Source organism: Anolis sagrei, chromosome 1 (genome assembly GCF_037176765.1).
Source record: "Anolis sagrei isolate rAnoSag1 chromosome 1, rAnoSag1.mat, whole genome shotgun sequence".
Classification (NCBI taxonomy): domain Eukaryota; kingdom Metazoa; phylum Chordata; class Lepidosauria; order Squamata; family Dactyloidae; genus Anolis; species Anolis sagrei.
In genome coordinates this window covers 84,824,287-84,840,070 of record NC_090021.1, presented here as the reverse complement: position 1 = coordinate 84,840,070, position 15,784 = coordinate 84,824,287, and the positions used below count along the sequence as shown (strand labels likewise).

General features: G+C 39.0%; 1 protein-coding gene across 1 annotated transcript in view; it reads left to right on the top strand.

The window, feature by feature from the left end:
- Positions 1-15,047, top strand: part of RSPO3 (R-spondin 3) — a 73,915-nt gene extending 58,868 nt beyond the window's left edge. Inside the window, exon 5 of the mRNA XM_060753305.2 lies at positions 13,996-15,047. Within this exon, the coding sequence (XP_060609288.1) occupies positions 13,996-14,180 (185 nt within the window). The 3' untranslated portion in view covers positions 14,181-15,047. The remainder of the gene's footprint in view (positions 1-13,995) is intronic.
- The last annotated feature ends 737 nt before the right edge of the window (positions 15,048-15,784 follow it).

Here is a 15,784-nt window from a genome sequence, read left to right as displayed (position 1 = left end):
TTGCAAGCTTATTCTTTCTTTTTGATGTTTCTGTTGCAATAGAGATTCTCATTGGGTTTTTCTCACCCTTTCTCTCATACACTAACTATTAATATAAATAAGTGAACTCAACTTATTTAAACTACTTAGGCAAAAAGCCAAAACCTTCCTGATTCTCACTACTATAGAATCAGCTTTTTCCTGTAGTTTTTAAACTACAGATTACTTCCCTGGTTCTCACTACTACAGAACCAGCCACTCCTACAGTTCACAGACTGTAGACTAACTTACTGGTTCTCAACACACACTAGAACCAGCCTCTCCTTTGGTTCGCTGACTACATTCTAACTGTTTTAAAATGGCTGCCCTGCCAAGTGGCAGTTGGCTCCACCCCTGTTTCCATGGCAACCCAGCTTAGTTATTTATTTATTTATTTATTTATTTGGTATGCTTGTATACCGCTAATATCTCAGCCTGTGCGGCGACTCATTGCGGTTTACAACATGTTAAAATATACAGTTCACTTTAAGCATATAAGATTAAAATTAGAAAAATATATAAAAACATACATAGTATTGGGCCACCAATACAGATCGGGACATCTCATAGTTAAAATCGTAATCCAATTCGTTATCCTTGATTGCAATCCATGGTCAGACACATCACGTCGAAGATCAATTGAAGACTTGCTCGAATATCCAGGTTTTTAGTTTTTTCCTAAATGCCATTAGCGAGGTGGCTGATCTTAATTCAGTAGGGAGGGCATTCCAAAGCCGGGGGGCCACCACAGAAAAAGCCCTATCTCTCGTTCCCACAAGCCGCACCTGTGAAGCAGGTGGGATAGAGAGAAGGGCTTCTCCTGAAGATCGCAGGGTCCTGGTGGGCTGATAGGCCGAGATACGTTCGGATAGGTATGTAGGGCCAGAACCGTTTAGGGCTTTAAAGGTCAAAACCAGCACTTTGAATTGGGCTCAGTAGCTAATCGGTAGCCAGTGGAGCTGGTACAGCAGAGGAGTTGTGTGCTCCCTGCGCCCAGCCCCTGTTAATACCATGGCTGCCGCCCGTTGGACTAGTTGGAGCTTCCGGGCCGTCTTCAAAGGCAACCCCACGTAGAGAGCGTTGCAGTAATCAAGACGGGATGTAACCAGAGCGTGGACTACCGTGGCCAAGTCAGACTTCCCAAGGTACGGTCGCAGTTGGCGCACGAGTCTTAACTGTGCGAATGCTCCCCTGGTCACCGCCGAAACCTGGGGCTCCAGGCTCAGCGATGAGTCCAGGATCACACCCAAACTGTGAACCTGTGTCTTCAGGGGGAGTGCGACCCCGTCTAACACAGGCTGTAACCCTATACCCTGTTCGGCCTTGCGACTGACCAGGAGCACCTCTGTCTTGTCTGGATTCAATTTCAATTTGTTCGCCCCCATCCAGACCGTCACAGCGGCCAAGCACCGGTTCAGGACTTCGACAGCCTCCTTAGTAGCGGGTGGGAAGGAGTGACAGAGTTGGACATCATCTGCGTACAGATGACACCGCACCCCGAAACTCCGGATGATCTCACCCAGCGGCTTCATGTAGATGTTAAACAACATGGGGGACAGTATTGAACCCTGCGGAACCCCACAAGACAAAGGTTGTGGGGTAGAGCAGGAGTCCCCCAGTGACACCTTCTGAGACCGACCCTCGAGGAATGACCGGAGCCACTGCAGAGCAGTACCTCCGAGACCCATTCCCGCGAGGCGTCCCAGAAGGATACCGTGGTCGACGGTATCGAAGGCCGCTGAGAGGTCGAGTAGCACCAACAGGGACACACTCCCCCTGTCGAGCTCCCGACGGAGATCATCCACTAAGGCGACCAAGGCTGTCTCGGTACCATGTCCCGGCCTAAAGCCAGACTGTGCCGGATCTAGATAATCCGTGTCTACCAAGAATGCCTGGAGTTGTGAGGCCACCACACGTTCCATGACTTTGCCCAGAAAGGGAAGATTGGAAACAGGCCGATAGTTTACCAATTGAGTGGGGTCTAGTGATGGCTTCTTCAACAGCGGTTTTATCACAGCTTTTATGCAACTTTAAACATCTATCTATAATTACACATAACTACAAGTTAAAAATTTACACTTCACCACACTCGGTCCCACCTCTCTCGCAGACGTGATTGGCGGACACGAGAGATAGGGCCTTTTCAGTGGTGGCCTCTCAGCTGCGGAACTCCCTCACCAGGGATATTAGATCAACCCCCTCCCTCCTGACCTTCTGGAAGAGAGGGAAAACATGGCTTTGTAACCAAGCTTTTAGAGAACTTGTGCAATGACCAATGGAACAGCTCAGATTACACTTCTGGATTGCATATTTAACTCTGAATGAATTGTTTTTGAATGTTTTCATTGTTTTTAATGTACTTTTCAATTCTTTTTTAAATATTTATTTAAGTGTACATTGTGTTTCAAGGCATCGAATCATTGCATGTAAAGCTGCCTTGAGTCCCCTCCAGGGTGAGAAAGGTGGGCTAGAAATGTGATAAATAAAGAAGACTGACTCAGGGTCCCATACAATGCAGGAGCTGTTTGGATAGTACCTTTTGTGGTCTTCCCATGATATTTGAATTACGTAAGCTGTGTTTTGGCTCATAAAGTGTTATGTCATGACATATATATCAATTCTTCATCGTATTATTTGAACTGTTTGTTAAAAAAAAAAACCAGAATAAATTAATGACAATGTGTAATCCTAAGTGCATGATTTGATGTGGAATAATAAGTTAAATGAACAAAGTCTTAAAACCCAAACATATCCAGGAACTGCTTTTTCCATTGTATGTTCCAAACCACCTCACATAACCTTTTATTGTAGTACCACATAATGGATGGCATGCTGTTACTATGGACAATATCTGTTGATGTTTTTAAGCAAACATACCAGGTCAAGAAGTTCAAACCTCCCACTATATTTCCTTCCTTCCTCCTTTTCCTTTCTACTGCTCTTACTGATGACACTTGATTTCTTGCTCCAAACTCCACTTATTGTTGGCTAGGAGTAGAAGTCGCCCATATAACAGAACCCTTTCTATACAAACTCTGACAGGGTCAGATTGTGGAAAAATCTCAGCTGCTGGACTTGGATCCTCCAAACATGTAAGCATTTATAATTAATATTAATGAATGGCAGATGACAGATGTTTATTGCCTAAGTAGAAATGTGTATTGCAAAACCAAGAGGATTTAGTTTAAACTCCCAGGAATTGACTTCACTATTTGGACAGCTGAATGGAGATTGGGGAGAGGGGAGATTCCCAGTGGTGAATCCAAGTACTGGAATACCAAAATATATACAAATGCAATGTAATTTATTCACCCTTTCTTATACTTCAGAAATTATTATTGCACTTAAGATGTTATGCTTCCTCATACAGGGATAATGCTGACACTGTCTTAAGAATCCATTGTAGTCTTGCTACTGATTTGCAAAGATTCATGGCATTAAATGATGTGTCCAGTGGCCAGTTTTCTCCCTTCTGGAGGCCACATGGAGCATCCAAAATACCAAACAACACACAACCAAATAAAAACAAAATCAAAATGGTTAAAATTTGCTTCTGCTTTACATAAAAAACCAGGGGAGCCCCAAAACCCATTTAAAGTAAATTGTTGATTCTGCAAGTTTCTTGGTAGAAAAATGTTATTCAAATAGTATTGTCGAAGACTTTCATGGCTGGAATCACTAGGTTCTTGTGGGGTTTTTTCGGGCTATAGGGCCATGTTCTAGAGGCATTTCTCCTGGGGTCAGGATAAATGCCTCTAGAACATGGCCCTATAGCCCGAAAAAACCCACAAGAACCTAGTTATTCAAATAGGTTTTGGGGAGGGTCAGGGTTGCAAAAACTGGCTTTCAGGTGGCATGCTGCTCCAGGTTTAAGCTTGACCACCTCTACAAAGATAGTGTTGCTAGCTGAAGTCTTGAAAAGGCACTTATAATCATCATAGCATATGATAGGTGCAATACAAACACACCCATATTTGCACTAAGTGATAATAGGTCAACTTAATTTTACTGTTTGTGAGTTTATTTATTATGTTTGTAGCAGCACTGAATGTTTGCCATATTACTTTAGAAGCCGCCCTGAGTCCCCTTGATGAGAGAGAGTGGGTTAAAAGTAAAGTTTATTATTAGTCATAGTTGGTAATTTTCATGATAGTTGGGTGATTAATCCTCCACAGATTTAAATCTAGGGCTTAAAATGTTATTTTATATGATTTATCTCTAGTATTTGTATCCCCCACCCCACCCCGCCTCTCTCAAGGAGACTCAAAGGTGCTGGTTTCCTGACATTGTATTCAGCGCACCTTAGGTAGTCTCACCCTTTTCTGAGATCAGCCTGACTAACAACAAGGTCATATGATGCACATCTCCCAGTTCCTCCAGTTGCAATATTTCTTTTTTTCTGATCTTTTTGGGCAAGCTAATCTCAGTCTTTGGTTTCTTTCTCCTTGAAATAATAGATCTATCCTCTGTAGTGGCCTGGTTACTGTTTTCACATCAGTTGCATTAGAAATTAGCTAAGCTAGAGGGATCAACCATCATTTGTGGCTGAAGGGAAAATGAAACATCAGCATGAGACATTTTCATGTGATCCAATCATAACTACTACTAGAATTGCAAATGTGCAGCACGACCCATATTGCAAAAATAAAATGTGCCATCTAAAACGAGCTAGCAATCAGATAGATATCATTTTTGCTACCACTTCCTGAAATATCACATATACTATTTCAAGGGGGCAGCAACCCAGGTTTTTTGCACATATTTTTGACTAAAATATCTAGTTTTGTACATGAATATGTCTATATATACAGATAGACATAGAATGAAATATAGTAATATACCCTTTTCACTCCTTATTGCTACTTATAATTGTTCTTAAGTGAAGAGAAGTGGTTTGATGGGAACACCAAAGCTCCAGTACAAAGAAAATAAAATTATGATTCTGAAAGAATGTTAACTTATATCAGGGGTAAAGGTGTGATTAAACTGTTGCTTGTAATCATCCTAAGTCAGCCTGTATAGATCCAAGTTGCTGCTGATCCTCAGCTAAAGAGCACCAACATTCCTTATTAGCAAAATGTAAGTTAGGATGTGTATGTTAGTAAAGGTAAAGGGTTCCCATGATGTTAAGTCTAGTCGTGTCCAACTCTGGGGGGTGGTGCTCATCTCCATTTCTAAGTCAAAGAGCCACCATTTTCCATTGACACCTCCAAGGTCATGTGGCCAGCATGACTGCAAGGAGCACTGTTAGCTTCCCACAGAAGCTATACCTATTGATCTCACATTTGCAGGTTTTCGAACTGTTATGTTGTCAGAAGCTGGGGCTAACAGTGGGAGCTCACCCTGTTTCCCGGATTTGAACCTCTGACCTTTCGGTCAACAAGTTGAGCAGTTCAATGGTTTAACCTGCTGTGCCACCAGAGGGCCCTGATATGTATGTTGGTATATCTAAAATAGATTGCGGACTGTTAATACCAGGTAAAATGTGGAAAAAAAACACCAGTTGATTCATGATTTATAAATATGAAAGATGCCAGTAAGCCACAAGTTTTTAACAGCAAGCAGACCATCTGCTCACTAAAAGATGTTGAAAAGTTAATTTTAAAATGAACTTCATTAAGTGGTGGTAGTGTTACATTTGGATTTCACTTGTGCAAATCACATTGCCTAATGATCATAAATAAGTCACGCTGGATCAGACAAGTGATTTATGTAAAGGAGCAAACAATGACCAAGTAGATGCTTATGGCAAATCCATAAACTGGACAACATAACTCTACTGATTGATATCCACCAGCAAGTGAAATTCAGTGGCATAATATATCTGATGCTACATAAAATGTATAGTCAACAACAGTATCAGGTACTAACAGCTATTCCAGTATCTCTATTTATGTCTCATCTCCTTCTGAAGTCATCACTCTAAATGTGTGGTCATCTCCACATCACATTTTCATATGTATTGTATGAAAAAAATTGTCTTTTATCTGACCTGCATCTCCAAACATCAAATTATGACTATTTCATCCCATGATGTTTTCTCAAAAGTGATTATGAATCACATGAGTTATTAAGACATGAAATGAAAATGTTAGTAATTAAGAAAATAAGGACAAGACAGATTGTCTTTCAGCATATTGTTAAAACGCCCACATAATGCCACCTACTGAATAACAGGCTTCAGTCATCTCATGAATGAATCAGAGAAGTAATCTGTTACATTCCTTCAGTCTGTTTATAAAAAATCTGGCTGCCAATTTCAGCTAATTTAAAAGCTGTGGGATTACAATCAACTATAAATTCACTGCAAGTTCTTTTGGGGATTTAAAAAGAATAAACTTACTTCATTCTTGCAAAAGTCAAAGAGAATGAAATCTACCTTTGTAAAAGTCATATAAAAGGTAAAGTTACATTAAAACAAATAAATGCAATGTATTGTTTCATGATATCTTATCTTATGAAATCAATGTGGGACATGGCACTACACAGTTTTGCTCATGTATAGTACAGCTGTAATTTGGGGAGAAGCAAAAAGGAAGTATAGTGCAGCTGAAGTATTTGCAGGGAGAGAAGTTAATGTCAAAATTAATGTCACTCATAAGGATTGCAAGGTTTCTTTAGCAGAGTCATAATGCAGAAAGCACAACTATTTACTCATTGAGTGGTCTGTTCTCACTCTTCAGTAAATTTGCTTCAAGCAAACATTTTATGGGACAGCAGGAGGTGACCAACTATATTATACCATACTATCCTGTATTTCCTCCTGCAATTAATACCAGTTCTGTCACATCTGATATTTCTTAGAAGTACAGGTTAAACATCTCTTATACAGAATGCTGAAATCCAACGTCCTCCAAAATTGTCCACATGGGTGGTTGAGGTAGACACCTTGTCTTTCTAATGGTTCATAGTACACAAGCTTATTTTCACGCCCCAAATTATTAAAATATTGTATAAAAGTACCTTTTCAGGCTATGTGAACAAGGTATACAAGGAACCTCTCCTTTCAAATATTTAAACATGGCTATCATATCCCCTCAACCACCTTTTCTCCAAGCTAAACATAGTTAAGCTGCTGCTTATAGGACTTGGCTTCCCTAAACTGCTGTTCATAGGACTTGATTTCCAGACCTTTGATTAGCCCCCCAATCTCAAAGGATTTGGGCAAGGCACATAACAAGACCAAGCCATTCCAAGTACCTCATCAGACTATCATTTATTTATTTATTTAGTAAATTAATTTATTAATGTATTAATTATTTTTCTAAATTAATTAATTAATAATGTTTTGATGTATTTTAATCCAGTGTTTTATCTCTTGTATAATGTTGCTGTAATGTGTTTTGTATGTTCTCAGCATCAAATTGCTGCTGTTGTAAGTCTCCCTGAGTCTCCCTTCGGGGGTTGAGAAGGACAGGGTAGAAATGTTGGAAATAAATAAATAAATGTACATTGTGTTTAGACTTGGATCCGATCTCCAAGCTATTTCATTATATATATGTATATACACACACACATACATACATACACACAAAGCAACTTCATGTATCACTCAATGGCATGCTGAGGTTTAGATATTACCCAAGAATAAGTTGAAGGTCAGTGCCTCTTTCAGATTCTCTGAAATAATAATAATAATTGTATTTCTTTTCCACTTCTCTTCATGACTCTCCTTAATGGATTAAACTCTTGCCTTTTGCCCTCTACTCTGAGAAAAGTATGGCTGTTTTTTGAGAAGTACAGTACCCACACTACCAGCGAAAAAAGTCAACCCAGGGTTTTTTTTATTTTTAGACTAAAATTTCTAGACTTATACATTAGTATATACAGTATGTATATGTAGTTTCAGGTTTGACAAATCTACCATCACCCCAAAATCCCATATGCAAGCTGGATGTGAGGACAATCTGGCTGCAACATCTGTCACCCCATTTATTTATTTTTATTTATCGTGTCAGGAGCAACCAGACAGTTGCCCCAGACAGTCACCCCATTGATCGCCAGGGTTGATTTGGCTGATCTGGCTGGCTAGGGGGGTATCCCCTTTCTCTCTCACTGTTCCACATGTGTCCCTCCTGAAGCTGCGAGCTTGGTGGAAGAGAACGACGTCCCAGGTATAGAAGGAGTGTACCGAGGTCTCCAGTCTTCAATCCTGAGTATATGATAGCTGCGCTCCCCTGCCAAAACCTCCATATGCATGCAGTTTGGATAAGAGATACTCAACCTGTAACACCAAGCAGCTGGAACTTTAAACAAACTTTCCAGAGTGCTAAACCCTATCACTGAAAAAAGTTTGGCAACTTCAGCTATTTAAAAGTTTGAGATATAATCCAGAATGGATTCATTGTGCCATATAAGGGGGCTGCCAGCCATGCTGGCTAATGCTGAACTGAATCATAATATGAACAATTCCCAATTATAGCATTTTTATTTCCTCAAATTCTATTTATGTCATCAGTTAACTTTTCTGCTTATATTTTGGCATCACTTGCAGAAGCCAATTTAATATTCAGATCAAGGCATTTCAAAGAATAAAACTCAGAAACTTCTGCACCCCAGAAAATATTTGGCAGGTCCATTTCAGAAATGACTGCCAAAACCACTCGCCTCTACAGGGGGATGCTCATACATCCATTAGCCAGCCCTAGTATCCTCAAGAAAGTAAGTCATGGTGCAGAGTTCTGCCTGCAAATTCTTGATACAAATAGTGTGATTTTATCATTTTGGTTTTTGATGGCTTTGAAGCATGCTTGTTTCAATTTTTCTAATAATTGTGTTTTACTGCTGTTGTTTTATTCTTCTTGTATTCAGCTTCAGATAATCCCTTTTGGCAGAAAAGACAGTATTTAAGGCTTGAAATAAATATAATAAATACATTCTTCTAGCCAAAAATGGTAAGAAAATTAGGGAATTTCAAAAGCTCTGTTTTAATAATAATAATAATACTTTATTTATAACCCACCCTATCCCCCCAAGACTCAGGGTGATTGTAATGTAATGTCTTTCAAGACAATGAGTTTTTCTCCTTTCACTGGTGCTCATATGAACCAGTAACAATTGATCTTGACTTAAGCTAATTACTTGTGCATTATTTTTTAAAAAGAGAAGGAAGAGATCCAAATAACCAAACCATCTTGAATTCACATTGCAATATAATTTTAATCAAATTATAATTTGATTATAAAGATGATTGGATCTGGTTAGTATGTGGATAGGGGACCAACAGGGATTATCAGGAATCTCCAAGTAGAACTATAATCCAACTATTTGACAATACTGTGCTTGATGAACCAAACATCAGTTCAGCATAAGGCAGTTTTCATTTATTCTAAAATTTGCATATGTTTATTTACATGCATGGTTGCCAATATCTAAGTGACTACTATAGTAAGTCAAAGAGGAGTACAATGAGTCCTCTACATTTATGGGGGGTGGGAGTAGAGGAACAAGACCCCTGTCAAATGAAAAACCACAAATAAAGACATTGCTATTATTTTAACCTGAGAGAACACATCTCAAAGATTTCTAGGTCTTCCAGCATTACTCTATGTGGTCATCCTCCACTGGAAGCTGACCACATAATTGCATAGGACAGTCGTTCTCAACCTGTAGGTCCCCAGGTGTCTTGGCCTATAACTCCCAGAAATTCCAGCCAGTTTACCAGCTGTTAGGATTTCTGGGAGTTGAGGACCAAAACATCTAGGAACCCACAGGTTGAGAACTACTGGCATAGGAGGATTTAGAGATTCCTAGATAGGTATTCTCTCTGCAAATCTCTGGGTCTTTCAGCATGTCTGGAGGAAGTTAATGATAGAGGCACACTGTAGGACCTAGAGATTCCTAGAAAGAACATTTTAATCAAATCTGGGAATCATCAAATCCTCAAAAGCCCAACCATAACAATGGAGGCAGGAGTGTACAATATTAACTCACCATAGAAGAAAAGGTAGTAATAGAGTGATCTCAGTACCTGCTCAGTTTGCTGGCCTGGAACAAATTGTTCAAGGCTTCTTTCTCTCTTTACAGTTCTTCATTTTCAAACTGTCTTGAAAGTCCTTCAGATAGAGAACATTTTCATTTAGAGGTCTGTTCTCAGGCATTTCTTCAAATGCAGGGCTATCCTCTGGTAGTAGGACATGGCCCTATGCCTCTTTCCTAATAGGAAGCATTTTGCTTTTTTACTGTGCTTTTCTTTCTGTATTGGATTTCAGGAAGCACTGCCACATTGATGAGGAAAGAATAGCTTTCTCCTTCTCCGCCCAAGTTAACACTGGGCTTGGCTTACTTTTCTAAGTCAGATGGGAACCATCTGCTTTACAAATCCCTTGATATATATTAGAACTTCACTGTTTCTTTTCTCTTTTTTACTGTAGTCCACATTGTGTGTTAATTTGCAGAGGAAGGGGGCAGGGAGAGAGGGAGGGCGAGGGGGAGAGAGAGAAAGAAAGGGAGGGAGGTGAATATGCATTGATTCTTTTTCTGGGACAAATGTGCTGGTCTTTGTACTTTCAGATCGATTGTAGCCCTGTGATTAATGGAATAAAGGAAATAAATTACACTGAGATAAGAAAAATCTATGTTACATTACACACTACTTCAAACCTATGTGTTACTTGTTGGCTTATTGCGGTTATTTTAAGTGGGAGTTTCTGGACTAATCCAATGCTGTTCCTTTAAAAGTTATTGGATCAAAAAATGGATTAACATGAAATCCAATACTTCCTTTCGTTGCTTTTCTATCATAATGTAGAAAAAGTTCAGGTATCTTGTAGGTGGAAGCATCTGTGTCTTATCGTGTAAAACGTTTCTTGATTATCTCTTGAAAGGCAGACTAAACATGCAGCTCTGACATAATGCAGCATTACAGTTGTATTTCTGGTTCAGTCTGTTGCCTCCACCAGATGAACTAATGTCTCTGCATGACCTCAAGGGAATCTAATGGGGTGGGCGGTGGGGATTAAGTTGTCAATGGCCAAGAACAAGCTTTTCCAATACAGGTATTTCTACTAATAGCACAGATTCTCATTGGGACTTGTCTTGACTTTTTATAAGTTTCATCTTCAGTTACAAGAAAAAGTTAAATTTAAGGAACAATCTAATTAATCCATGTCTAATAGCCTTAACAGTCACTGAATGGTCGTTTAATACATGTTCCAACCAAAATTTCTCTTTAGTACTATTACTGATTATTCAGACAATAATATAGTTTATGTTAATTTATATGTCTGGGTTTCTGTGTGGAAGAAAATAAGCTTGCTATAACCAAGGAGAGCTGGATGGGGCTTCCACGAAAGGACTTTGCAAAAAGGAGCTTCTTTGTAAAACTGTTGATAACTGTATTGCCATTTCTGGTATCAGATGCCTATTGATGTGACACTGAGACAAGAGGGTTCATCCTTTGTTGAGGGATGTAGGACATTGTAGGGAAATGATGGAATATATCACATTGGAAGATGAACAGTTGACTCCTGGTGTTGTAGATGACACTATTAGGTCAATAATAGATTAGCCAAACAAGATGTGTGTGCATATTTTGCTTCTGAATTTGCTCTATCTGGTTGCTGTATCTATAATCTTTGTTTTTGCTGGTGAATATATCTTTTAGATTCGAGAGCTATGTACATTTGTAGTTTTGACTTTCGAGGATTTGATTACAAATGTTCTCTAAACATTTGATTACAAATGTTTGATTACAAATGTTGGGAATCTCTAGGTCCTGTACTGTGACTCTTTTCCTTCAGTCATTTTCCTTCAGTCATTTTCCTTCAGTCATCCTGGAGGACCTAGAGATTTCTAGAGAGAACACCCCTCTATCAATCTCTGAGGCCTCCGATGCAATTCTGTGGTCACCTTCCAGTAGAAGTTGACAGTAGAATAATTTCTTTATTTATAGTTTTTTACTTTTACAGGGGGTCTGTGCCTTGAATCCCAGCAAATGTGGAGGGTTGACTGTATATAACCAAGGACAGGTCAGGTGCAAGTATGTGAAATGAAGGTCTAGACTGGGTTTAGAGCACTGATTTGAATTGTTCTAGAAGTGACTGTAGAAATTTTCTTTCAAGGCAACGAGTAGTCTGCTTGACCTCCTTCAGTCATAGAACAAAGCTATTGTGCACCTGAAATATTGGAGGAGAAATCTATCTCTTAAATTAGAACAATGATAACAATAAAGCCTGGCAAATGAAAATGCAATCTATTTTGTTCTTGATAGGAGCCTTGGGAGTGGGATCCTTAAAATTATGTTTTTGGCAGAGAGCTGTAGAGTTCAGTCTGAGTGTATTTGGAAGCTGGCCTCTCTCCAGAAAATTGGTCATGCTTCTTGGAAATGAGAAAGGAGCCCAGGATTTATGTAACATTGCATTAATGGACTATAGGTGGTGCAAAGCTGACCCAGGAGCAAAACAAGAATCACTTCAGAGGTTGTATGTTTTGGTTATGTTTTAAGAAGCTGACCCTTCCAGATGGCTCTCTTTTTCTAAAAATTGAGCATGGCTGTTTTAACCAGAGTTACAAATATTTCTCCCTTTTTGTGCCACACTGACTAATGGATTTTACAGAGGTAAGAATAAGATAGCACAAGTCCTATATGCTAAGCTTTCCCTCTAGAGACATTATGGACTAAATTTCCAGCTGATCATGCTAGGATGGAAGAAAACTCATTGGATGTAAAATGAAATGACTATTTTGCTTTTCTTTTGTAAACAAATAAGAAATTCACTGTGGATAAATTAGCTGGGAAAGCAAATGTATTGATCTTATCAATACAATGCTTCCCCTTTACATGGTTTAGATTATTGAGAGAGATAGCCAAACAGCAAAACGCTCCAATCTGTAATTAAAAAATTTGGATCAGTGTCTCGCTGTCTATAAGAGTTTATTCATCACATCTCTTCCATGTTGGTCCATATATTATCTTGATATCATATCTGTTTATTCTTAGATTCATGTTTTTATTCTCTGTGGGTTAAGCAATAAGACCTAGTAAGTCATCTGGCATCAGTGCTTCTGCAACTAAATACCACCACTGATCATAAGGCATACGCTGGCACAAGTCCATCCTTGTAAACTTTCAGTGTAGTAAACCAGACTGATCCCGCAAACATAAACAATGGGAGAAAGAGGGAATATGTATGTAGAATGTATACAGTCAGAACAAGTGTAATTCTGGGCTTCACTTTCCTTTAATCTTTCTCTTAAAGAATTCCAGTTTGTGCAAATTGCAAGAGACTGTAGCTCAATTGCGCCTCTTAGTGGATCTCAATTGTTAGTTCATGTAAAGCAATGTAAACTGTTCAGGTTGTTTTGAATCAGAGCAATTATTTGTTTGTCAAAATTTGTTCTCTAATTACTAAGGGAAAAAAAATCTACCTTGTAGGAATTTTATTATTTTAAGCTATATCTGTAAAGATTCATCACAACCAGTACACTATAAATAATTTTCTAACTCCTAAACTTTCTATGCACATTTCTTTCCATAGTTTGTACACGTAAGTGGCTCAAGCTCCAAATAAACACACAACTTTAATAGCTAATTGTAATTAGTCGAAGAGTGTGCCTGTGAGTACGTACAGGTGTGAACAGATGTGAGTTAGTTAATCTGTGTTACTCATTACTAACTCTAGCATAAAATATAAGGTTGGATCAATCATAACAGTCTTTTTTTAAAATGAATGCTGACTAAAAAGGATGCGAAGTTTCAGATATGGAAATATTGAGGAAAAATACATTGTTTTTATTATATTTTTAAGAACAAAATAAGGATAGTTTGTCAAGGGCCAAGGCTATCTTCTTTCAGTTTCTGCTATCGCACTTTATTTATTTGGTATCTCTTCAAATTAGATCCATGTCATGGTTGGTTTGCCTCCTTTTTTCTGAACTAAGAATGCAAAATTTTATCACCTCTGGTTTATGGGGGGAAATAACTATACTTTCTGAGAAAAATTACCTCTTATTGTGTACTATAACTATCTATTGCAGGGAGAAGAAAGGAAAGGAGGAAAAAGCCAAAGAGGGGAGAAAGCAAGGAAACCAGTCAGGAAAACAGAGGCCGGGAAGCAAGGAGGCAAAACCGAGAACGGGAAAACAAAAGTAAAACACAACCCAAGAAAAGAAGAACACAGGATAAAGAGATGAAACTAGCACCCATAAGCACTGCACACTAACCGCCTAACACCACTGTTTTAAAGACTTTTGCTGCTGCTATCTCCACCAGGTCCCTGGGCCTGGTGCTCCCCAGTTAAGCCACAAATGGACTATATTACCAGTTTTAGTAAATCTTAACCAACATTCCAAATAATTTCTATTATATTCATCATGCAGTCACATTTTATTCAAGAGACTGGCATGAGCCAAGATTTTGGTGGAAAATGGGATACTTTCAAACTGTTATATTAAATGCTTCCATGCATCTCTAAGAGACAACTTAAAGTTTTGTATATAAGTATCAATATGGTATAAGTCATAGCAATATATTGAACGACATCTGGAAAAAAACATCTTTTTCCTTTGTAAAAATATTTCCCCAATCTATTGTTTATGAAGCAAGAGATATCTAAGTAAAAGATGCAATATCCCTATGCACATACTTATATATGTTACATACAAATCAAAGGAGGAAATCTCTCGAGAAGTTGTGGGAATCGAAAGTTTGATAACCCACAGTCTATTGGAACTTTGTGGTTGGCTGGATTTCATCCCAGAGTGAAGTCAGAAACTCCAGAACAAACTGCTCCAGGACTCTGAAAGCAAAGGGAGAAAAGAAGTAGAAGCAACAGTAAACACGTTAAGGGCTCTTCTGAAAGACCAGCAATAGCGCTTAGCTATGCAGCGCTCCTATCTGCAGGACAGCACAATTTTTTTCTGGTCTAAACTATACCTATACAGAGTGTGCTGTTCTATGCTTTGTGTAACTCTGTGTAACTCAAATCTAAAAATTTCAGATCCTCCAGTGACTGACAAATTATATTTGTAGAAAACAGACAAAAACACTGAGTGAATAAAGAACAGAGAAAAATAGACCACATATATAATGTCATTTGCACTGTTCATTCTTCCCTCTCCCTCCCACTTTAATTAAAAATTCTCTTACAATCTACTTTGTAGCCAAGGAAAAAAGATGCTGATCTTTAGAAATGGTACTGGTAAATGTTGCTAAATACATATATAAGGCAATATCCAAGTAAGTCTTTCCATTCATGGAGCACTTTCTGTCAACGGAACATAGAGAGTGGCAATGTTCCTTCCCTTTGCAGCTTCCCAGACCCTCCATGACAGATTTTATGGTGGGATGAGGCTCCTGGGAATTGAGGGAGATGGAAGTCACATTGCTGAAATGGAAGTCTGCCTGTGTAAAGTATATATGTGTATATTTGTGGTAGAATATATTAAACTTAAAAGAAAGTGAGGCTTTGCTTTTAACCAGGACTTTGGTCACATCAATAGCAGGCAAAGATGTTGAAAAGTGTAACAGGTATGATGAAGTCAGCATGGTATAATGTTTTAGCATTGGACTAAGGACTTAATCATATTAAGACCGGGATTTGCCCTTGGGGAAGCCGGGGTTCCTCAGCATGGCCCAGATGGAGGCCCAGGGAACCCCAGCTTCCCCCATACCCCATCCCATGGGGGAAGAGTCCACCAGTTGGCTTCCCCCCATTGTTGCCTATGCAGCACAGGAAGCCGCATGTGTTGCCGACACACCATGGAACTCCACCGGAAGTAGATAGCGGCTGAGGGGGGGAAAGGAAGGGGCCTGAGGCTGTTAGGA